Source organism: Lepidochelys olivacea (genome assembly GCF_965140295.1).
Source record: "Lepidochelys olivacea isolate rLepOli2 genome assembly, chromosome: 16".
In the NCBI taxonomy this organism is placed as follows: domain Eukaryota; kingdom Metazoa; phylum Chordata; order Testudines; family Cheloniidae; genus Lepidochelys; species Lepidochelys olivacea.
Window position 1 is genome coordinate 4404458 of NC_140426.1, and position 23147 is coordinate 4427604.

Here is a 23147-nt window from a genome sequence, read left to right on the forward strand (position 1 = left end):
GCCTGAACAGATCCCTTGAAATCCCTGAGCCTGGGCTGCACTGTCAGATGGGTCAAGAGTTCACATTCCACCTAGCCAGCTGGCTGCAGAGGCCATGACAGAATCCAAAGTGGGCACAAGGCAGCATGTTGCTGCAGGCCTGGCGCAGGGCACAGCTCATCTCTGTGCCTGACACTGGGCTGGGGATGCAGGGTCATTGGAGGAGCATGTGGCAGCCCTGTGACGCGGCAGCAGGCTGGGAGTGCCACCCCGGCTGCATAGCCAGTGTGAGCAGCCATGAGTTGGGTTGGGGTGTTGCTTTTTTCCCCCTGATCTTGTAACTCTCTTGTGGGTTTCCCTATTGCCCTCTACTACAGGAAGGAGGGTCAAAGCCTGGAACTCTGGAGATCTGTGTCCTACCCTAGTGCTGTCACAGCCTCACTCTCTGACCCCGTGCCTCAGTTTCCTCAGCTGTAACATGCTAATGATGCTGACCAACCTCAGAGGGCCATTGTGGGGCTGAATTCATTGGTTTGCAAAATGCTGTGAGATCCTTGGACAGAAGGTGCTGCAGAGCGGCAGAGGACTCCGCTACCACCCTCTTTCTAATCTTCCTCTCTCTTCCTTTTGCCAGTTGTGTAATTGCGACAAGTACTTGAAGATCTCCAAAGACCAAATGAGGCAACTGATGCAGTTCAGTGGACTCTTAACAGAAGAAGATAATGCAGGTAACAGAGTGGGCACCTACCAGGTTAATGCAGCCTGGCCAGGGGTTTGCGTTCCTGCCTGAGCCGGTGAGGGGACTGTGCTCCTGTGCTTGGAGCACCTTTGCACTCTGTTGGCAGGATTTGCAATAGCCCAGGGACCAACTCCAGATTTGTTAAATGTCTCAGCATCCTGAGGCTCTGTAGGCCAGTTCCTCAGATGGTGTAAATCAGTGTCGCTCTGTCAGCTTCAGGGCACAGCCAGACACGGGTTGGGGGAGCCCATAGCGGGGGAGTGATCAACTGCCTGAGATAGTCAGCGTGGTCATGGACGGACTTTTAACATTTCAGTCTGATTTACAGGCAAAACGGAAAAGGGAATCCATGGGATGCAGTGTGACTAGTGGATACAGCACTGGGGCACAGGATACCTGAGTTTCTGGTTTGACCTCTCCCCTCCCTGGGCAAGTCACTTCCCTGCCCCATGCCCCAGTTTCCCCATCTGTAAAATGGAGATAAGGATACCAACCTTTGGAAAGCTCTTTTAGGTCTCTGGGTAAAAAGCAACAGGTAAGAGCTACCCACCAGCTGAGAACCCAGCCCTAGTAACTGCAGGATGAGGATTGTGTTTAAAGTGGACATTTTATAACAGCTTTTTTGTGCGTGTGATTTGTTGGTCGTTTGACTTCAGTACAAAAATAAGTTACAAGGATTTAGACCCACACAATAGTATTGGTGTGTGGACAGTGTTCAGGTACAGAGCTGCAATAGGTGAAGTCAGCACTGTGTTGCAATTCCTCGATCATCTCTTCTCCCCAGCAATTTCCATGCAGCTGGGTATTGTAAAGATATTAGCCGTAGCCGCTCCTAAAGCCCCTTGTTATTTGTGTGGCCTTTTTAATTGAAGGACTCATTTCCGAGTCTTTTTACTGAGATTGCAGTTCCATAAAATAGAAACGTTACAGCAAGAACTACAGCTGGGCTTTCCAAAAGGAGTTAAGTATCAGAGGGGGAGCCGTGTTAGTCTGGATCTGTAAAAGCGGCAAAGAGTCCTGTGGCATCTTACAGACTAACAGACGTATTGGAGCAAAATACTTACGCTCCACTTATGCTCCAATACGTCTGTTAGTCTATAAGGTGCCACAGGACTCTTTGCTGCTTTTACAGAAGGAGTTAGGGACCCATCTCAAAGCCAATGGGAGTTGGGGGGCTAGCTCCCCCTTTGGAAAAACCCAGCCCCACACAGATGATATTCTAGCCCTTTCCAGACAGGAAGCCGCTGATTCTGCAGGCTGCACCTTGTGGTGCAGCGTGTAAAACGTTACCAGATCAGACTCAGAGTCTTTCACCCCCGCTTTGTGCTGGTGTACCTGTCTGCACAGGGTGCGGAGTGCCAGGGAATCAGGCTCAGCCAGGAAAGAGCATTTCCAGACCTGGTGTAGGTTTGCCAAGGACTTGCACCATAGACAAGACCCTTCTGAGCTTGCGAACAAAGACCCTGATCAGAAAAACTTCAGGACCTCTAAGTACAGCTATAGTAATCCAGCCACACGGATTCTTTTCCTTTGCACTATGATTTAGAAGAACTCATCCACTGGCCGTTGGGTGGAGAGGGCTGTTTGAATGCTGGGTGCAATGATTTCCCGTAGATGCATTAGTTACAGTCGAAGGACTTTCCCATCTAACTCTCTGCAAACTGTGTCAACCACAGGCTGCAAAGTGACTTCTCATTGCTAGTGTCTCTAACGCCTCAGATGCTGCCTCCACGGCTACTCTTAAACTGGGTCGAATTGCAGCTGGAGCGATTACAGTCCAGCTCGAACTGCCTTAGAGACACGGTGGGGAGGTATTCTTCATTTCCTGTCTCAATCTGCTCTGCTGTGGTGTTGGCTGCAGCTGCTGTGCTTCAGCCCCGTTGTGGCAGCATTTCAGTGAGTGACATAGAAGCAGTTTGTGATGAGAGGCAATGAGGTCCAGTGGGCAGTGCACTAGAAGAGGAGTCTGGAGATCTGAGTTCATTGCTGGATCTGCCACTGACCTACAGCGCAGCCTTAAGCAAGTCACTTAATCTGGCCTTGCCTCAGTTTCCCTGTCTCTGTAGTGTATGGACAATGATCATTCCTTTACTTTGTGAAACACTTGGAGCTCTATAAATGCAAAGGGTTTACTATCGATTAAATGCAAGGACCTTTGGGCTGAGGGGAAGATGCAGTAGCTGTGTGGTTGTCATTCTCAGTACTCTGCCTGGCTGGGGGGAATTGTCCTGTCAGAGCTTTCCCTGCTGAGAGCTGTTCCCGTTCCACAGTAGCCCAACACTGGCCCAGCCTGTTCAGCCAGTTTCCAGAGTCCTGGATGGAAAAAGAGAAATGCTTTGGTTTATATTCAGCTGTGATAGGTGCCCCTTTCTCCTCAGAGCGTAGTACGTAGGGAGTGTGATGTGACTAGAGGGTCTCGCAGGTCATTGCTTCTGCCAGCTGAGCTCAATGCACACACCTGGGGCTTACTGCATTCCCCTAGTGCCCCCCCCACAAACTCCCCATGTCCTACCCTCCCCTCCCCTTTTTCAGGGACTCCCTGCAACCACTTTGTGTATCCCCTCCCTCATACCATTGTCCCACACACCTGCCACTTTCTATACCCCCCATTCGCTCTCCTCTCATGCCTGGGTGCTTCATTCCTTCCCATGCCAGAGGCTCTGTGTGTGTTCCCAGTACCAGGGGCTCTGTATGTCCCTCCCCCATGCTGTGCCCCCCCCCCTTCTGTTCTTATTTTATTTTTTTCTTTCTGGGAGATCTGGTTTTCTGTTTTTTACTGCAATCAATAGGTTCTGCCCACATACAACATAGTTTAGTTATATATTAAAGACTTATAGAAAGAGACCTTCTAAAAACATTAAAATGTACGACTGGCACGTGAAACCTTAAATTAGAGTGAATAAATGAAGACTTGGCACCCCACTTCTGAAAGGCTACTGGCCCCTGCTGTAAACCCTGAATATAATGGAAACCACTTCAAGCCAAGGGGTGAAGCAGCACCCTAGATCCAGCATCTAGAACATCCCTGAAATCAGATGCAGTGTCCAAAAGTTATTGCATTACATCCAGACAGGCAGGTAGGCAGGCAGAGAAAGGCCACTGAGCTGAGCATAGGCCCTCGCTTTGCTCAGCCAACAATCTGAATCACATGCCAGCAATTCTGGCTGAGAGATTTTAGGGGAACCTTGATTCATAGATTTTAGGACCAGAGAGGGCATGCAGCATTCGCTCTGTCACTGCAAGGTCACCTTTGCACTGGGGCAATACTCCATGGGTTGTGGTTGTAGCCAGATTATGCTGGCAGTGCAACACAAAGCAGCCACTCTGCCCTGAAGGATCCAGCCCTTTGCATCCCACAGTTACTTGAAATGAGAATAATCTCCAGTTTCTCCACAATAACCCATGCATCTCCTCCACTCTCTCCAAGCAAGGCTGGGGACTGTCTCCTCAAATGTTTTCAACTGTGGGCTTTTCAGGGTCTTTGGGAGGACAATTGTGATTGCTAGGGGACTGAACAGTGAGATAACGGAGTATGTGATGCTAAAGCAACTGTCTGTGTGAGTCACATATGGATGGAGACCATGCCCGAGGGACTGAAATGCAACTAAAGGATGCAGCTAGCACGGTTTTGGCCTTCTGCACGCAGATGGGCCTGAAGCTGCAAAGGGCCATTTGCTAAGGCCGATCAGTTTTGCGAGGGGTTCAGGCGGTGAATGACAAGAACCCCTTGGCACTTGCCATGTTGGAAACGTCTCTAGTAAGGTATTTTTCCGTGCCGTTCTGTTTGACTTGTTTCCCTTCCTTTTATGGCTGGGCTTGTATGTTATTAATGGACATTTAATTCTTGTATAATAACTCATTTGAATTTTTACCTTGGGCTTTGTACAGGTTTTCCAAGGTTTGGGCACATTTTCCAATCCAGTCTGTTTAGGGTTTATCCAGATTTGCCAGAAATTGCTCACAAGCCCAGACAGAACTGCCTCTGCTGGAATTCCCAGCATGGTGGTCCCCACCGCTTTCCCAGGGGTGGTTTATGTATCCATGACAAAGGGGGGAAAATGAGCAAGTCAGTTTTGTGTTTGTGGGTTGATGGTTCAGGCTCACTGAGCTGTGCCTTCCCTTAGCTTAGCACTGCACCCTCACCCCAGCGCTGCGAACCCCAAGAACATCGCTGAGGAGGATTCTGCTGCAAAACTGATTTTGCAAAAACAAGACTGAAATGATAAGACACCTAAAAATTACATGGGACGTAATGTGGGGTCCCTAATGGGGCCACTAGGCCCAGGCGACACATGCCCACACCTAGGTCACCACGTTTCCAGGGACACTACGGTGGAGCGCCACCCGCTGGCCAGCCTTGTTTCAGCCACAGTGTGGAATGGGAGACCGTCACATAGGTCATTTGAACCAGGCCAGGGGAGATCAAAAATATCACTTGCCTAGACTCACTGTAATGGGGGCCAGCCCTGGTGACTGATATCTTAGTAGGGCTGTGACAGGAGAAATCAGGCAATGTGAGAACCCAGACACAAGTCATGCTTGGGTACTTTAGATTAAAAATTTGAATTTTTTTGTGAAAAATTGTCACTATTTTTGCTGACTTTTGTAGACATGCCTGGCTGTGTCCCATATATGCCATGCACTCAGACACATTCATGTCTGCCTGTCTTCAATCTGGCAAGCTCTGGTAATGGCCTCCCAACAAATCAGGAGCAAACATATAAACAGCCAGCCTTGTTCTGCCTCCTAGTAGCATCTTTTCATTGCCTTTGATATTCTTCTTCTTTAAAAACATGCTCTAGCTCCACCAGGGGTTATGACCTTGATACAGAATTTGATGGGAGAAATTCTAGGCCCTAAGTTATATAGTTGGTCAGACTAGATCAGGGATCATCAGCCTTTGGCACGCAGCCCGTCAGGGAAATCGGCAGGCGGGCCGCGCTGGTTTGTTTACCTGCAGCGTCCGCAGGTTCAGCTGATCGCAGCTTCCACTGTTCACCGTTCCAAGCTAATGGGGGCTGCGGGAAGCATCATGGGCCAAGGGATGTGCTGGCTGCCGCTTCCTGCAACCCCCATTGGCCTGGCACGGCGAACCACGACCAGTGGGAGCTGCAATCAGCCGAACCTGCGGATGCTGCAGGTAAACAAACCGTCCTGGCTCGCCAGCGGATTTCCCTGACGGGCCGCGTGCCAAAGGTTGATGAACCCTGGACTAGATGATCAACAGATCCCTTCTGGTTTTCAAATGTATGAGTCGGTTTTCATTACTGCACCTGTGATTTTTCTATGCTGTCTATGACTCCTTTTGCCATTCCAAGCTTGAGAATGATGGAGGATCAGATATATCAACCTAGGACATATGAGGAGGGACCAGACAGTTACCTTGGGATGTCCTGCTCCTGATTGCAATGCTGTGCACAGTGGCAGAGCCAGGCTGCTCTGGGCTGGATGTATTGCTGACGTGTTGGATGTCAAGCTCGCAGCTGTTTCATAGCATGCAGAGGGTGTGTCCTAGCTCTGAGAACAGAGAGCAAATACTTGGGCAGGTTGTTGTGTGCAGACTTTTTGTCTTAGCTGATAGCTGGTGTGCAGTGTTTCCAACTCACATTACAATCTTCATCACAAGAGGTTGCCACATTCAGGATTTGCAGTGGCTCCTATGAGATGTGTAATCAAGTGGCTTAGCTAGGGGATTGGGAATCTGGAACCAGCTTCAGATTCCAGCTCTGATGCTGGCTACCCTTAGGTAAATCACTTGATTTCTCTGTGCCTCAGTTTCCTTATCTGAAAAATGGGAATAATACTGGCCTGCCTCACAGGGGACTGGAGGTGCACTGAGCCAGGACTTGTAAAGCATGTTGAAGCTGTAATTAACCATTGGAACAACTTACCCAGAGTCATGGTGGATTCTCCATCGCTGGCAAGTTTTGTATCAAGACTGGCTGTTTTTCTAAAAGAGCTGCTCTAGTTCACAGTGAATTGTTCTGGGGATGTTCTCTGGCCTGTGCTATGCAGGGGATCAGACTAGATGAGCCCTTCTGGCCTGGGAATCTGGGAATTGCTGAGTCAATGTGACGCACTAGTCTAAGCAAACTGCAGAGCACTCCTAACAACAACTTACTCTGTTGCATTTTGACTGGATCTCCACCCCCTCTTCCTCACAGCTTGCACTGAAAGCCCATAGAAGTGAAATAGATCAGACCTTTCTGAAAGACCCACCCGTGCCCCCCCAAGCTCAACCAGCTGAAATAGAACAGCCTTTGCAGCAGCAATTGGATATCTGCCTCTCACACTAGAGGGGTGCGACCCGCACCTGCTGCCCAGGGAAGAGGGCTGCCATGTGACAGATCTGACTTTACGACCATGGCCCTGCTGCGGATGGCTGTCCTCAGAGCTACCTCATCCACCCTGCAGCTGCTGCATAAGGTGCTGTCACTCTCTGATGGATGTGCCCCAGAGGGAGAAGTCAGTGCATTCTGGGGCCTCATTCTGGTGGCTGAGATTGCAGAGGGAGGAAGAGGACATGGCAGAACATGGCTCTTCTCCTCTACCAGTGATGGTGACCCCCATGGGAAGTGGAAGATCGTGGCTAAAGCTCTCAGCCCGAGGATTCACAACGGGTTCATCATCTTGGCATTCACTCCTGACAGCTTCCAATCCTCTCTAGGTCAGTAGCAAAACAATCTTGGTGACCTCGTCCTCATCTCCAGTGGGTGTTTTTCCACCTTGCCTGTATATTGTGCCATGGTTGCTTTGGCAGGGTGGGAGTCTTTGCTGAAAGTTTGTCCAGGCATGGACTAGCCGGGGGTGGCAGGGCAGGCAGAGGTGGGGAGCTGTTGCAGGGCAGCTCAGGCTGGACCAGCTGGGGGTGGCAGGGCAGGCAGAGGTGGGGAGCTGTAGCAGGGCAGCTCAGACTGGACCGGCCGGGGGTGGCAGGGCGGGCAGAGGTGGGGAGCTGTAGCAGGGCAGCTCAGGCTGGACCAGCCGGGGGTGGCAGGGCGGGCAGAGGTGGGGAGCTGTTGCAGGGCAGCTCAGGCTGGACCAGCTGGGGGTGGCAGGGCAGGCAGAGGTGGGGAGCTGTAGCAGGGCAGCTCAGGCTGGACCAGCCGGGGGTGGCAGGGCAGGCAGAGGTGGGGAGCTGTAGCAGGGCAGCTCAGGCTGGACCAGCCGGGGGTGGCAGGGCAGGCAGAGGTGGGGAGCTGTAGGTCGGGACTGGCAGGCATTGACAGAACGCAGGGCAGCTCAGGCTGGACCAGCCGGGGGTGGCAGGGCGAGCAGAGGTGGGGAGCTGTAGGTCGGGATTGGCAGGCATTGACAGAACGCAGGGCAGCTCAGGCTGGACCAGCCGGGGGTGGCAGGGCGGGCAGAGGTGGGGAGCTGTAGCAGGGCAGCTCAGGCTAGACCAGCCGGGGGTGGCAGGGCAGGCAGAGGTGGGGAGCTGTAGCAGGGCGGCTCAGGCTGGACCAGCCGGGGGTGGCAGGGCGGGCAGAGGTGGGGAGCTGTAGCAGGGCGGCTCAGGCTGGACCAGCCGGGGGTGGCAGGGCAGGCAGAGGTGGGGAGCTGTAGGTCAGGACTGGCAGGCATTGACAGAACGCAGGGCAGCTCAGGCTGGACCAGCCGGGGGTGGCAGGGCAGGCAGAGGTGGAGAGCTGTAGGTCGGGACTGGCAGGCATTGACAGAACGCAGGGCAGCTCAGGCTGGACCAGCCGGGGGTGGCAGGGCGAGCAGAGGTGGGGAGCTGTAGGTCGGGATTGGCAGGCATTGACAGAACGCAGGGCAGCTCAGGCTGGACCAGCCGGGGGTGGCAGGGCGGGCAGAGGTGGGGAGCTGTAGCAGGGCAGCTCAGGCTAGACCAGCCGGGGGTGGCAGGGCAGGCAGAGGTGGGGAGCTGTAGCAGGGCGGCTCAGGCTGGACCAGCCGGGGGTGGCAGGGCGGGCAGAGGTGGGGAGCTGTAGGTCAGGACTGGCAGGCATTGACAGAACGCAGGGCAGCTCAGGCTGGACCAGCCGGGGGTGGCAGGGCGGGCAGAGGTGGGGAGCTGTAGCAGGGCAGCTCAGGCTGGACCGGCCGGGGGTGGCAGGGCGGGCAGAGGTGGGGAGCTGTAGCAGGGCAGCTCAGGCTGGACCGGCCGGGGGTGGCAGGGCAGGCAGAGGTGGGGAGCTGTAGCAGGGCAGCTCAGGCTGGACCGGCCGGGGGTGGCAGGGCGGGCAGAGGTGGGGAGCTGTAGCAGGGCAGCTCAGACTGGACCGGCCGGGGGTGGCAGGGCGGGCAGAGGTGGGGAGCTGTAGCAGGGCAGCTCAGGCTGGACCGGCCGGGGGTGGCAGGGCGGGCAGAGGTGGGGAGCTGTAGCAGGGCGGCTCAGCCTGGACCGGCCGGGGGTGGCAGGGTGGGCAGAGGTGGGGAGCTGTAGGTCAGGACTGGCAGGCATTGACAGAACGCAGGGTGGCTCAGGCTGGACCGGCCGGGGGTGGCAGGGCGGGCAGAGGTGGGGAGCTGTAGCAGGGCGGCTCAGGCTGGACCAGCCGGGGGTGGCAGGGCGGGCAGAGGTGGGGAGCTGTAGCAGGGCGGCTCAGGCTGGACTAGCCGGAGGTGGCAGGGCGGGCAGAGGTGGGGAGCTGTAGCAGGGTGGCTCAGGCTGGACCGGCCGGGGTGTTGTGTGGCAGTAGTGACGGGTGTTGGCTCCCCGACGCTAGACAAACAGGGATATTGAGGGGCGCTGGCACAACACGTGCAGGCCCAGGACTGACCAGCAGGATGCTGCAGGTCAGGATTGAGATTCCTGCACTGAGCCAGGCTCAAGCTGATGCTACTGATCCTTCCAGTCCTCCCAGATTTTGCTCCATGTAGCAGCAGAGCTGGGAATAAATCCCTGGAGAGTCCCAGGGCTGTTCATTAAAAGGTCTGGTGGTTGTGAACGCAGCACTGTGCAGTGTGGTGAGCTCCAGAGGCACCCTCAGTGTGGGACAGTGCAAATGGCAAGAGGGTGGATGGAGGATCCTTGTTTATGTCACAAAAACAGCATGGGAAAAATGACTGTCAAGATGGGGTTGCTGCAAATAGGCTGCTGTGCATACAGCCCATGAGCGCTTCCCTGGCTGTGACCCTGGACACCTGTTTGTTCAGCACGTTTCCCACTCACTTGCTCGCAGAAATGACTCAGTATTTCTTTCCCTTCCTCCCCCCAGCTTCTTAAGGTCACTCTTCACTGCACTGCTGATTACAGCGTGAGAATTTTCTCAGCCCTTCACTCTGCGGTGTGGCCTGTGATCTCAGGAAGGGGGGAGGAAGCAGCCAAACAGGGAAAGCTTTGCAGCTATAAATTGTTCTGTGCTGAGGTTTACGCCCCATGTCTCCCAGGGAAGAGTTGGGGTCTTTCTACATCCCCCCCCTTCTCCACCAAAGCTCTCTGGAACCAGGCCAGTGATTCTGACACTAGGGGCTGCCAGGGTAATGCACAAAACCCACCGGCACTTCCTCACAACTTGGTGAACCCCACAGCCTCCTTAGCCCTGGACTCAAGCCTGCAGCTAAAGAGGCATCAGTCTGTTTAGAGCCCTCCGTTAATTAAACTTGAAGCTGAGATGGAGCTGCACTTTAAAATAAGGTAGGCTTGAGCACTCACGAGAGGGCTACAGAAACAACAAGGAGTCCTTGTGGCACCGAAGAGACTAACAGATTTATTTGGGCATAAGCTTTCGTGGGCTAAAACCCACTTCATCAGATGCTACAGAATCTCATGCCTGACCTTTGCATGCTACTTTGGCTCGCTCCACTACCAGGCGTAGAAGCCAGCACTCTGGCACTCCATGTTGAATGTTGTGCCGATCCAATTGCCACATAAGGGTGCACATGCAGTTACCCAGCCCAGACATCCATGAACACGCGCAGCGGGCTTAGGGTAATGACCCCAAGGGACAGTGCTCAGGGATCTCCAGCTGAAGGAGCCACATACCCCTTTTCACTCATCAATGGCAAAGGTGTGTGAGCACTATTATTCCCGCTTGCACGTGGGGAAACTGAGGCACGGCTAGGTGATGGAGCTTCCATGAGGTCTGGCAGTGAGTGGCAGAGCCAGGGGTAGAAGGCAGAAGTCCTGATATTCACTCCCATCCTCAACCGTTAGACCAAACTGCCCCAGGAAGATTAGCATTCAGTGCAAGGTTGAGTGTACACTAGAAAGAGCAACCCCATAACCATAATATGTTGTTCTGAATTATTATTATTTATTACAGGCTCACCTAGCGTCCCCAGATGAGATTGGGGCCCCATTTTTCCTACAGGTTTGTACAGCACCTAGCACAACATGCCCCAGCCTGTTTGAGATCTCTAGGCACTACCACAATATAAATATCAAATAGTAATGGCATTGAACTGTGCCGGGTGCTCTACATACACAGCGAGAGAGTCCTGGCCCCGAAAAGCAGGTCGGGGCAGAGCTGGGGATAGACCTAGAGCCCGGCATGAATGTCTCAGAGGCTGGATGTTCATGAGAAATGTCTGTCAGCCCCCTTCCCCTTCCCATGCTGCAGATACCCTGACAGGTAGTAGCTGTGGGTTCCCAGAGCCGTGCAGACATCACATCAGTATTATACTGACGGTGAGCAGAGAATAAGCAAGAGCCAACTGTGTCCTTTGCTTATGCAAGAGTAAAACCTAGCAAAACAAAACATTGTGCTCACTTGTCGGGGACAACCCAGGCAGGGTTTCTGGGGAGGCTAGGGGGAAGGCAGAGAATCCAGCATGATCCCTTTCCCTTCCATGAAACCCTATTGAGAGCGAGGAGAGTCTTGGACTGCTTCATGTCATTTTTTGCCTTGTTGCTTTGCATCAGCAGGGCAAAGAGGGGCACAGGGCTTAGAGGGGCACCCAATCTCCATCCTACCCGGCTCCGAGAAAGCCCTAAGAACTTGGCCCCTCCTGTGTTGCACTGGTTGCACAATCCAGAGTCCTTTGTCCTTTGCTTATCACAATTATCTGGAAGGAAAAGATAATCAGGCATCTTCAGTTCCCTTCAATAGAGTGTGTTTCTCAGGCTCGGAACTTCCCTTATCAGGAGCCATCTCTCACCAAGGGAAGGTTTCTCATGGACCTTTGTCCTCCAAGAATGCTCCCGGGTGTGTTTTCAGACTAGTGCAAAGTCTTTATGACAAGTGCTTTCTTCAGAACACCTAGCTCTTAATAGCCACATTACAAGGGAGTATGTTGCCAGTGTGAGGGAAGTGCTCACAGTGACAGCCCTGAGAGCCGGGTGTGGCTGTGAGCATGTCAGAACTGCCTGGCAGAACTTTGTGTGTCTCAGGATATGGCAGGTGGCCATTATTCCTCGAGGATCACACTTCCACAGGGACCTACTGCTGCTACCCAGCCAGTACAGACACCAGAGCATTGGTGCCCAGGTCCAAACTCTCCAGCCTCACGGGTAGGAATGCAGGCTGTCTGCCATAGGTGGGCCTGTATGAGAAGAGAATAGGAGATGGACCCTTTGCTGGGGTGGCATAAGCACCCCAAGTGAGACTAGGTTAATACCCTCCGACAGGGTCCAAGTTTGGGAGAGGCTCCTACCCCAGCCTGGAACTCACACGACATATGGAGAGTATTTTTAAGTATGGTGTCTACCATTGTTTGGCCTAAGCAAACATTTAAGAGTATGGGTTTCAAAATGCCTAAGTGATGGAGAAGCAAAGCTCCATTAAAAAGTCCCATCCTTGAAAACCACCTTTCCCCTGCTCCTGGTCCATTGCTCTTCCCATGGGTGCTATGCTAGGAATTCCCCAGCCCTGTGCCCAACTCAGTGCTGGTGTGCGGGGGATCCTGCTAACAATGGGACCCAGGCTCGCAAGGACCTGGTTCTGCAGAGTGCCTTGTCATGAATAAAGGACACTGGGGGGACTGGTCAGCTCATGCCTTCCACTGGCGTCCTTAACAAGAGTGGGTAGAATGTACCACAATCATATTCTGCAGGGAGAATTCAGTGCTTCTGATCACCAGGTCTCCCCCTTCTAGTCCTTCGTCTCTCAAACAAATCCCCCTCAAGCTGGGCCAGCCTCCAGCCTGGCTTCTCATTAGCCACCACTTTACACAGAGGGCAAAGAGCATGGGATAGGAATCAGGGGGCTGGGATCTGGTCCCAGCTCCGACACTTGCTTGCAAGTTACTTAGCCTCACAGGGCCTGTCTGCCCTGTCTGTAAAGTGGAGTTAATGCTTTGTAAAGCAGAGTGTTTGGGGATCTGTAGCTGGATAGTGAGCGGGGTCGTTATTTATGTGTTTGACCAGTGGGGGAGCGTTTATTCAGGAAGACAGCAGGTCAGAGAAGCACTCCCTCACACTCTGAGAGCTGGATTGCTGCCAGCATTGTTTCCCCTCTCTGGGGGGGCTTCATTTCTCCAAGAATGAACTTCATCAATAAGAATACCCCCTTATTTTTACCCCTCATGACCTCAGAGCTGCCTGGGCATTCAGCTGTCCTCACAAGGTGTAGGCATGTCCCCTTCTCCAGAGCCCCAACTCCTCTTCATGGAGATTAGTTGACTCCCTGCAACACTGGGTTTGTCTCAACAGGCAAGAAGTCCCATTTCACCCTAAATAGCGTGGGATTAAGCACTGCTACCAGTGTGAAAGTGAGGCCCTGGAATAGGCCATGAAAATTGTTACAGTGGGACCCAGGAAGCTGGCCTGCCACTCCTTCCAGCCCTCCCACAGGCTCTTTGTGATCCTCTTCTTGCCTCCCAATATCAGAACCACTCCGGCAGTTTGGCTAATCTGGATTCTACGGCGCTAGCAACACCTGCCGTCATGGAGACCATCCCGTCGTTCCAGTGCCACCCTCATAAATATTTACTACTACTGCTAAAAGAACAGGAGGACTTGTGGCACCTTAGAGACGAACCAGTTTATTTGGGCATAAGCTTTCGTGAGCCCCAGCTCACTTCATCGGACGCATACCATGTCAGCGCAGCTGCTGCAGCTGCATTTGGATCCTGGAACCCAAGCATCAAGTCGCAGCCCTGGCAGAGATGACTGGGAGAAGACTCTTAGATAAAGAGTGGAGGGAAATGAGGATTTCTGGTCCTCTCAGTGTCTCTTTTTTCATGAGCATAGGACATCGCATAGGGCATAGGACATGGCCATCGCTTGGGGGGAGGGATACGTCAGTGGTTTGAGCATTGGCCTGCTAAACCCAGGGTTGTGAGTTCAATCCTTGAGGGGGCCATTTAGGGATCTGGGGCAAAAATTGGGGATTGGTCCTGCTTTGAGCAGGGGGCTGGACTAGATGACCTCCTGAGGTCCCTTCCAACCCTGATAATCTATGATTCTATAATTCTTATCCAGTTTCCTAGGTTGAGCCAGCACTAGGAGAGCAGAAGGTTGGGCGCTGTGCGCAGTGGGGTAATGAGACCCACGTGAATGGGTGTGCATGAAGGAGTCTGCCATTGCCCAAGAGAGTCTCATGAGGTAACCTGTGTCCTGAGGGGAAAGTCAGCATTGCTAATGCCACTGAAGTTCTGGCACACAGAACATGGGGAAAGGGCGTGCATATTGTGAAGATCTGTGCAACCTATGCTGTCTGTGGCAGCTCCTTTTGGCAGCTCCAGTGGGCGGAGCTTAGTTTGTGGGAGGAGTTTGGAAGAATAGCTCTACTTGTCACTTCCCAATTACACCCCTGCTTTTAACACACTTCTTAGTTGTTTAAAAGCAGGGAGATACATTCTGCTCGTCAAACCCTTGGTGGGCTATAAATCGTACACAGAATAAAATGTCAGAAATCCCTTTGCACAAAAACTGTTGGACTCTTTCGTCCCAGAGCCCATGTTCTAGCCCACGAAAGCTTATGCCCAAATAAATTTGTTAGTCTCTAAGGTGCCACAAGGACTCCTCGTTTTTGTGTATTTTAGCACTCTCACAAGATAAGGCGCCATATTTACCCTGCTTTAGGAAAGGAAGGGGGAGAAAAATCCCTCCTTAAAGAAATCTTCCCCTCTCCTCCCCCAGCCCCTTCCAGACGAAACCCTTTCTCTCCAGAGCCACCACGGAGATGACCTTTTCACAGCAACTTTTTTCTAAGATTGTTTGCCGAGTTGGCACCCTGCTTACTGGCTCCCAGTGGCCTTTTCAGACAGGCTGCCACAGGGACACAGGCATCTTCAAAAGCCTTTGAACCGAATTCCATCAAGGGGGGTGGGGCGGGAGCTTTACAAGCTCCCATTGAAAAATTGTTACTTTGAAGTGATGTTGCATTTTCAACCCATTGAAGCACCACAATTAAGAGGGGGCTGGGGCCGATCGAAAGGCAAAATGCTGGGTGTCACAAGCCTTTCTCTCCTTCTCTTTGTAACGATGACCCTCCCACCCCCTCCCGTCTCACCAGCCACATCCCACAGGGGAAGGGGAGTGGTGGCCGGGGGGAGCTGGTACTTCACGCTGTACAGGCTGCCTTGAGGAATTTTTTTTTTAAATCCCACATGCTAGCGGTGGGAGAGGTGTGAAGTCCCCGGGGCTGAGAGCTCGCAGGGCTGCACCATGGCTGACAGACAGGGAGATTTCCAAAGAGACGGGGAAATGCCAGGCCTTCCTGGAAGAGCACAAAAGCTCAACTGACTATCAGTAAAGCCCAACCATGACAGCTTGGTACCTTCAGAGAAGAAAATAACCGAAAGGGGTGTTTATATTTAACCATTTCAGGGCTGAACATGCATTTTCAAAGACAGAAGGGGGGTGATGTGATAGGGCAAACCAGGGATTTTACCACATCCCCAGTACTAGAGCTGGTGGATTTTTTTGGCAAATAGTATGTTCTGAAATGTTGCCTCGTTCAACCCAAATGACTTTTTTGTGGGTTTTCATTTCAGTGAGACAAAGACCAAAATTCAGTTTGTCTTTTTTTTTTTTCATTTTATTTTTGAATACAGCCACCGACCTGAAAATCAGGTTGATACTTCTGGGGGCTCCACACTGCTGTGTTTGAGGTCATCATTATTATTGATCATTATTAGAATTTAAGAACAGCCATACTGGGCCAGATCAATGGTCCATCTAGCCCCTATCCTGTCTTCTGACAGTGACCAGAGCCAGTTGCTTCAGAGGGAATGAGCAGAACAGGACAATTATCGAGTGATCCATCCCCTGTCTTCCAGTCCCAGCATCTGGCAGAGGCTTAGGAAACCCAGAGCATGGGATTACATCCCTGACCATCTTGGCTATTAGCCATTGATGGACCTATTCTCCATCAATTTACCTAGTTCTTTTTTGAACCCAGTTATAGTTTTGGCCTTCACAACATCCTCTGGCAATGAGTTCCACAGGCTGACTGTCCGTTGTGTGAGAAATATTTCCTTTTGTTTGTTTTAAACCTGCTGCCTGTTAATTTCATTGGGTGACCCCTGATTATCGGTATTACAGTAGCATTTAGAGATTCCAGCCAAGGTGCAAGGCCCCGTCATGCTGAGCGCTGCCCAGATACATAGTGAGAGCCAGTCTCCGTCCCTAGGAGCTTACAATCTAAATAGGCAGGACAGAAGAAAGGTGGGCAGGAGAAAGGAAGGATTATTCTCTCCATTCTGCAGAAGTGAGGCCCAAGAGAGTAATCACTTGTCCTCGGTCACACAGTCAGTCTGTGTTCCAGACTGGAAATAAGGGGTAAATGTTTAACAGTCGGAATAATAAACCACTAGAACCACTTACCAAGGTCCTAGTGGATTCTCCTTCACTGGCAGCTTTAAAGTCAAAGGCTGGGTGTTTTTCTAAAAGTTCTGCGGTAGGAATGACTGTTGGGCAGGTCTCTGACCTGTGCTGTGCAGGAGCTCCACCTAGATGATCACAGTGGTCCCTTCTGGCCTGGAATCGGTGCCTCCCTCGGCTTTGCCTGCCCCTTGTCAAACAGGCAAAATAAACTGAAAAGTCCCTACCTAGATCTGCAGATTTTTAAAGCCAGAAGGGTCCACTGTGATCATCTATGCTGAGCTCTTGCATAGCACTGGGCAAAGAACTGCCCCAGTGACTCCTGCACTGAATTTAACAGCACGTGGCTCCCTTCAAAAGACATCCAGCCTTGATTTAAAGACTCCATGGATGGACTTGAACACAACAAGCTTAGGACAAGAAGTGTCTTAAGCCAGCCATAGACTGTGTCCTGAAATCTTCCTGGGTGGTGTTGGTTTGAGTGACAGCCCTCATGTCTTTACATTTTGGTCAGGGTCTGTCATCACATTTACCCAGTTCTTTGTTTCCTTTCTGTGGCGGTCGGGTAGTTTAGAAAAGAGATCCCACATGGAATGTTAGAAAAGGCATATAATACATTCACAGGGCATTCCCGTTTTACTGATCAGCAGTGCTTGGATCTGGTCACAGGGTGCTTAGACATTTTTAAATGTATCAGCTAACGTGGTAGCTGTGTCTGTCATGACTCTCACACCCCTTGGGGCCAGGATTATAGACATGCTGAGAAACCCGTTATTTTAGAATAATAATACTGGATCCTTCTCCAGCACCTTCCATCAGAGGATCTGAATGTACTTTATACATTAATTAGTGAAGTCTCTGAATGTCACTGTGGGATAGGGAGGGAGGGATTATTACCCCAGTTTTACAGATGAGGAAATTGAGACACAAAGGAGGAAGTGGCTTCTCCAAGATCAGCTCTGTCGGAGTTGGAACCAGGCACCTGGGCCCTTGAGTGCCAACCATGTGCTTTGACCACACGGCCACCCTTCCTCTGGTTTGATAGCAATTCATAGCCTCTTGGCAGAGGTGTAAATGCGTACACATGGTACAGGCCCTGCATAGCCAGGCGCTCAGAGTATGCTTAGCAGCGCTCCTGGCTTGGGAATACACCTCTATTGAGGTGGCCCTTACTCTTTCCATGCATGGTCACACAGCGCTGTGGGGCAGGCAGCTGAACTCTCCCTGCCATGGAATTCTAAGCGAGGGTTAACCAGCCCGAAGGAAGGACCCGCGTCTGGACCTTCCACAGGGCTTATTCTGCTCCACTCCTGTGTGCCGCTCTGGGGCATTCCTGGGCCACAGAGGGAGTGGGAAGAGGCAGGAGAAAGATTCCTCCAGCTGTGCAAGACCCTTGTAAGGGCTTCTCCACAGCCCTCTCTTGCAGCTTCTGCCTCAGGGCACGGTGGGCTCAGCACAGGGAGTATCAGCACACTGAGTGCTGGGACCGGGGGGATTCTTGGCCGTCCCTGGGGCTGCTCATGCAGTCCCCACAGCAGCACAGACTCTGGAGAGTGTAAACATGATTTAAAGCTCCCCCTCCCCTGCCCCCCTGGGCTGTGGCTCCCAGGAGACAGAACAGAATTTATCCCCATAGGATTTCAGAGCCATTTCTACAGAACGTATTACATACGTCTCTAGAACCCTCTTGGTTTCAACCCTAGGATTTTTCTCCAGCAACACCACCCTGTGTTTGAATTCCAGTCTCCACCCACGTGGGGCATTACGGGCCGGTGGAGGAGTCACTGGCCCAGGAGTCAGCCCTAGCTCTGCTTTGTGACCTCAGGCAGGTCACTTCATCACTTGCCACAGGCACTGGAGAATGGCACTGGGCGTCTGTGCAGAGTGCTTTGAGATCTAGGGCTGAAGAGCTAAGTATGATTCCTGTATTACTCTATTGCACTCCCTGGAACAGTGAGGCAACTCCTGACGGAGCTCTCTTGTGTCCTGGAGAGGAACAGCCCCAGTGATGTCATACCAGATAGATGTAAGTTGCCTTTTGTTTTATAACTGTTGTCTAGGCATGAGAGCTCTCCATGCCAAGGATGAATCAGCCCCTGCTAATATACTCAGTCTGCCTCCCTGTGTCACTTTCTGCCAGACTTCCTGATGGATGACAGTCAAGTCAATCTTGGACTTTTGCCTCCTTGATCCCAAGACCCAGCCGCGCCCTCGCCACTGGGACACAAGCAATGAAAACCTGCATTGCAGTGCCAAAAACTAATAGGTGTTGTGTCTTTGTTGGCAATGACATCAGTCCCTGCACCCACAATGGGATTTTAGATGGAAGCACGTATGCTCTAGGAAGTGCCCAGCCAAAGCTGCCTGCCAGGAGCAGGTGCACAGACTGAACTCCCCAGGGAGCTATCAGTGCAGGATCACATCACCTGGAGTCAGAGGAGCATGTCTCTTTGGCTTCTTTCACCTCAGAACAAACATCACCTTGTTTTGGGGGGACAGAGGGGAGGAACAAGGGGGTTGCATAACTGTGCTCCAATTCTGTGTTTCTGCAAAACACTACACCTAGACCATCTAGTGCCTTATGCCTTTAGGACCTGAATCTAGAACAATCCAGTGTAGATTGTTAATTGAGTCAATTACTTTTCCAAAGCTGATCGCTAATCCAGATAATTATTCATAATGCTATCTAACATTTGCACAGCTCCTTTCATCCTCACAGATCACAAAACACTTTGCAAGCTTTCTGCTTTCTCTCTCTATCGGTGTCCTCTGAAATGCAGCCACCTCTGGGGTGTAGCGCAACACCAGTTTGAAAGTACACAGCAACTACACAACATCTCATGTCAGGAAGCAAAGCATACCATATCGACATAAACTTTAGAGGGAATTACAGAATGTGTTGCCCAAACTGGCATTTATCCAAGACATTGGTTAATATCCCTTCTCTTGTGGAATGTGCAGTCTGATATTTAATGAGCTTCAATTGTTTAGACCTCAGTTTCAAAGTACACATAACAGACAGCACTACCATGAGCACTTGACCCACAAGCAACACATTTTGCCATTGGTTCAGTAGAGACCCTGCCTCTGATCACCAGGACCTGCATTTTCCTTGGTGGTTTCCTATCCAAGCACATCCAGGCAACCCAAAGTGACATGGCTGCAGGCCGCCTGGATGAGCAGCAGTTGCTGAAGCTTAACTTGGGGACTCTGTGTGTCCTCATTTGGCCACAGCAATCAGCAGAGTTCCCCATTACCATACAATCTACAGCAGCCACAGATGATACTCTGGGGGTAGGGTCCCCCCAGCTCCTCACTCTGGCCCCTGTATGTCACTGGGGCCAAGGGAGAATTCCTTTGGTGTAGGCACTGCTGTGGGCCACGATAGGCACACACCCTACATTCCCCCAGGGTAGGAGCATGCGGAGGGTGGACCCAGGGCCTGGGAAGCAGTGCCCATGACTACAGCTGTCCTGCTTTGAGGCACCACCACCAAAGAGGCTGCTGTAACTGACACCCTGGCTGAGTCACGATTCATGTTTTTAGAAAATTCATGGCAGTGTCAATGGCAAAAATCTTGAATTTCACAGAGTTTCCAGAATGAAGTACACAAGTAAAGTTAATCAATTTCAAGGCATATGCATGGAATGAATATTACAATTGAATGTAAATGATTTTTTACAATTAAAATCTGCAGCAAACACAAGCATCTGCAATCCCCTAAATGTTTGCTTATTTCTGTTTTATTTGTGAATTGAAGTTAAGCATCGTTAGTCACTTCACTCATTCCTGTCATAAATATAAAGGGAAAGGTAACCACCTTTCCGTATACAGAACTATAAAATCCCTCCTGGCCAGAGGCAGAACCCTTTCACCTGTAAAGGGTTAAGAAGCTAGGATAACCTCGCTGGCGCCTGAACAAAATGACCAATGAAGAGACAAGATACTTTCAAAGCTGGGGGTGGGGGGGGAACAAAGGGTCTGTCTGCCTGTCTGTATGATGCTGTTGCCGGTACCAGGTCAGGAATGCTCTTCAGAACTTCTGTTAAGTTAGTAAGTAATCTAGCTAGAAATGCGTTAGATTTCCTTTTGTTTAACTGGATGGTAAATAAGCTGTGCTGGGTGGAATGTATATTCCTGTTTTTGTGTCTTTTTGTAACGTAAGGTTTTGCCTAGAGGGATTCTCTATGTTTTGAATCTGATTACCCTGTAAGGTATTTACCATCCTGATTTTACAGAGGTGATTCTTTTACTTTTTCTTTAATTAAAATTCTTCTTTTAAGATCCTGATTGCTTTTTCATTGTTCTTAAGATCCAAGGGTTTGGGTCTGGGTTCACCTATGCAAATTGGTGAGGATTTTTATCAAGCCTTCCCCAGGAAAGGGGGTGTAGGGTTTTGGGGGGGGATATTTTGGGGGGAAGATATCTCCAAGTGGGCTCTTTCCCTGTTCTTTGTTTAACACGCTTGGTGGTGGCAGCATAGGGTTCAAGGACAAGGCAAAGTTTGTACCTTGAGGAAGTTTTTAACCTAAGCTGGTAAGAATAAGCTTAGAGGGTCTTCCATGCAGGTCCTCACATCTGTACCCTAGAGTTCAGAGTGGGGAAGGAACCTCGACCGTTCCTCATTCATGGATTGCCCCTGCATGTGCACAGAACTCTGTTCTTCTGCATGCACACAGCACTGTAAGCTGAGGTCATCTCTTGTGTTAAATACTTTATTATAGACATTTTCCTTTTAAAATATATTGTAAATATCACGGTTTGGGGGCATTATCACAATTTCTGTGCCCTTCATGAAATTGTGATTTACACAGGGCCCTAAAGATAAGGTATGTCTACGCTGCAAGGGAAGGTGTGATGTAGCACAGGTCATTTTACCCAGGTTAGTTTTAATCTAGCTAGCATTGGTGGCAAGGGCTTTAGCATGGGCTACCAATCAGATCACAAGCCTGCCAGAACCCTGGGTACATACTTGGGTTTCTACCCTGCTCTGAAGCCTGCGTCACCATGTCTTCAGTATTGTATTCCAGTTAGAGTGAAGCTAGCATGGTTATGCCTGCCTGCACATTCCCTTGCAATGTGGACAAGGCCAGCCAGGACTGTGGGTATTTATTCAAGCGGCTAGTCCATTCTGTTGTTATCCGAGCTAGCTAGATCAAAGCCAGCTTGGGGACATCCACCCGTGCTGTAGTCACACCTCTGACTGCAGGAGAGACAGACCCTTAAAGCAAACTCCAGAATTGCATCGGCCCATGCAGCAGCCCAGAATCAGAAAGTCTTACAGTCTCCTCAGCCCTCTGCCTGCAATCCCAGTTCCTTGCGTGGCTGATGAACCTAGAGTAAAGAAAGGTTACATGGGGGGAAGGTAGCTGAGCACCAACCCAGCTAATCACACCTGTTACTCAGTATTCAGTGTCTGTTTGTTCTCTCCTGTTTCCACAGAGTGGCTGGCAAAGTCTGAAGAGAAACAAAAGACAAACCCAGCGTCTGACACCTCAGAATTTGACTACCCGCAGCCAGTTTACAATCCAAACTGCCAGTGGCTAGAGGATTCAGACCTCAATGTGGAGACCATGACGCTGGCCACAGGTGCCTCCCTGCAGCTAGCAGCCATCCCGCCTGGGGTGCTGGGCAAAGCGGACCTGTCTTACTTCTACTGTTGCACCCAGTGTGGCAAAGTATTCTGGGAGGGCTCACACTTTGGGCGAGTGGTCTCTCAGTTTAAGGAAGCTTTTGGCACCGCAGAGGGAAGCCAAAGCTTCTATGAGCTGAGCTGAGCTGAGGTGGAGGGTTCCTGACTAGGGACTGGGAATCTCTGCTGGATTCTGATTCCCCGATGAGCCACTGCGGCTTTAACAGGAAATGGACTTTGGTTTGATGTTAAGGGATGGGAGTTTGGTTCCTCGGGGGAGCCATTATCTGAGGTTTGGGGCAAAGGGTTATCATGATCCATACTGTAATGGGCCATGGTACCTACAGGCCTGATATCAAATGGCCTCCAAGGAGATCATTAAATCTGAGATGTTCCAGGACCAATCCCTGTCCTCTGTTGCACTGGTGTCACTGGGGGAAGGGGTGTTGCTCACTAGCCACCCATGGAGCCATGTCCATGCCGGCCTCAGAGAACCCCCATCCACACAGCCCTCCTGCCACAGAGCAGCTCCCTCCAGCTCCAGAGTGGGGCGTGAGTGTGATGTGAGGAACTCCACTGCCTCCCAACACCTCCCAGCCTACAGGCACTGAGCTGGCCACCTCCTCAGTCCCCAGGCTTCAGCTGTCTCTCTCTTGGGCCTGATCCTGAGAGGCACTGGAGGCTCCTCCAGAAGGTGCTGAGTGCCTCCCTTTGCTCCCATGAAGCACTGTATCATTTCTTGTCTCCCCGTAACATTGCCCTGCGGCATGGGTGATACTCAGGCCCTGCCCAGCCAAGGACCCTTTAGCAAATCGCCAGGACCCCAGGGCTTCACCTAGCTCATCTGAAATGCAACAAGTAGTGGCCATCTTTGTCCGAAGGGCTGACTGCTCAGCTAACTGGGAGGCAGTGGATGCTGGACCTCCCAGTCTGGGGAGACAGGGCCAGGGCTAGGACTTCGGGGGCTCCCAGCGAGGTTATTCATTGGTGGGGAGCTTGGTCTCCATTCCCCCATCTTCCCCTCCCAACCCCAGGCAGAGACAGTGGGGCTGCGGGGCTCAGTCAGCAGCAGACCCCCCATCCCCAAACTAGGCTACATGTCACGCTGTCTGGAATGGCTC

General features: G+C 51.4%; 1 protein-coding gene across 8 annotated transcripts in view; it reads left to right on the top strand.

Annotated features, from left to right (window-relative positions):
• Positions 1–22430, top strand: part of EXD3 (exonuclease 3'-5' domain containing 3) — a 573796-nt gene extending 551366 nt beyond the window's left edge. For 7 of the 8 annotated variants that reach the window (XM_084650099.1, XM_084650097.1, XM_084650092.1 and 4 more), the window contains 2 exons: positions 614–707; positions 21837–22430. In XM_084650099.1, the coding sequence (XP_084506225.1) occupies positions 614–707; positions 21837–22171 (429 nt within the window). In that variant the 3' untranslated portion in view covers positions 22172–22430. The remainder of the gene's footprint in view (positions 1–613; positions 708–21836) is intronic. The other variant, XM_084650102.1, reaches the window with a different exon arrangement.
• The last annotated feature ends 717 nt before the right edge of the window (positions 22431–23147 follow it).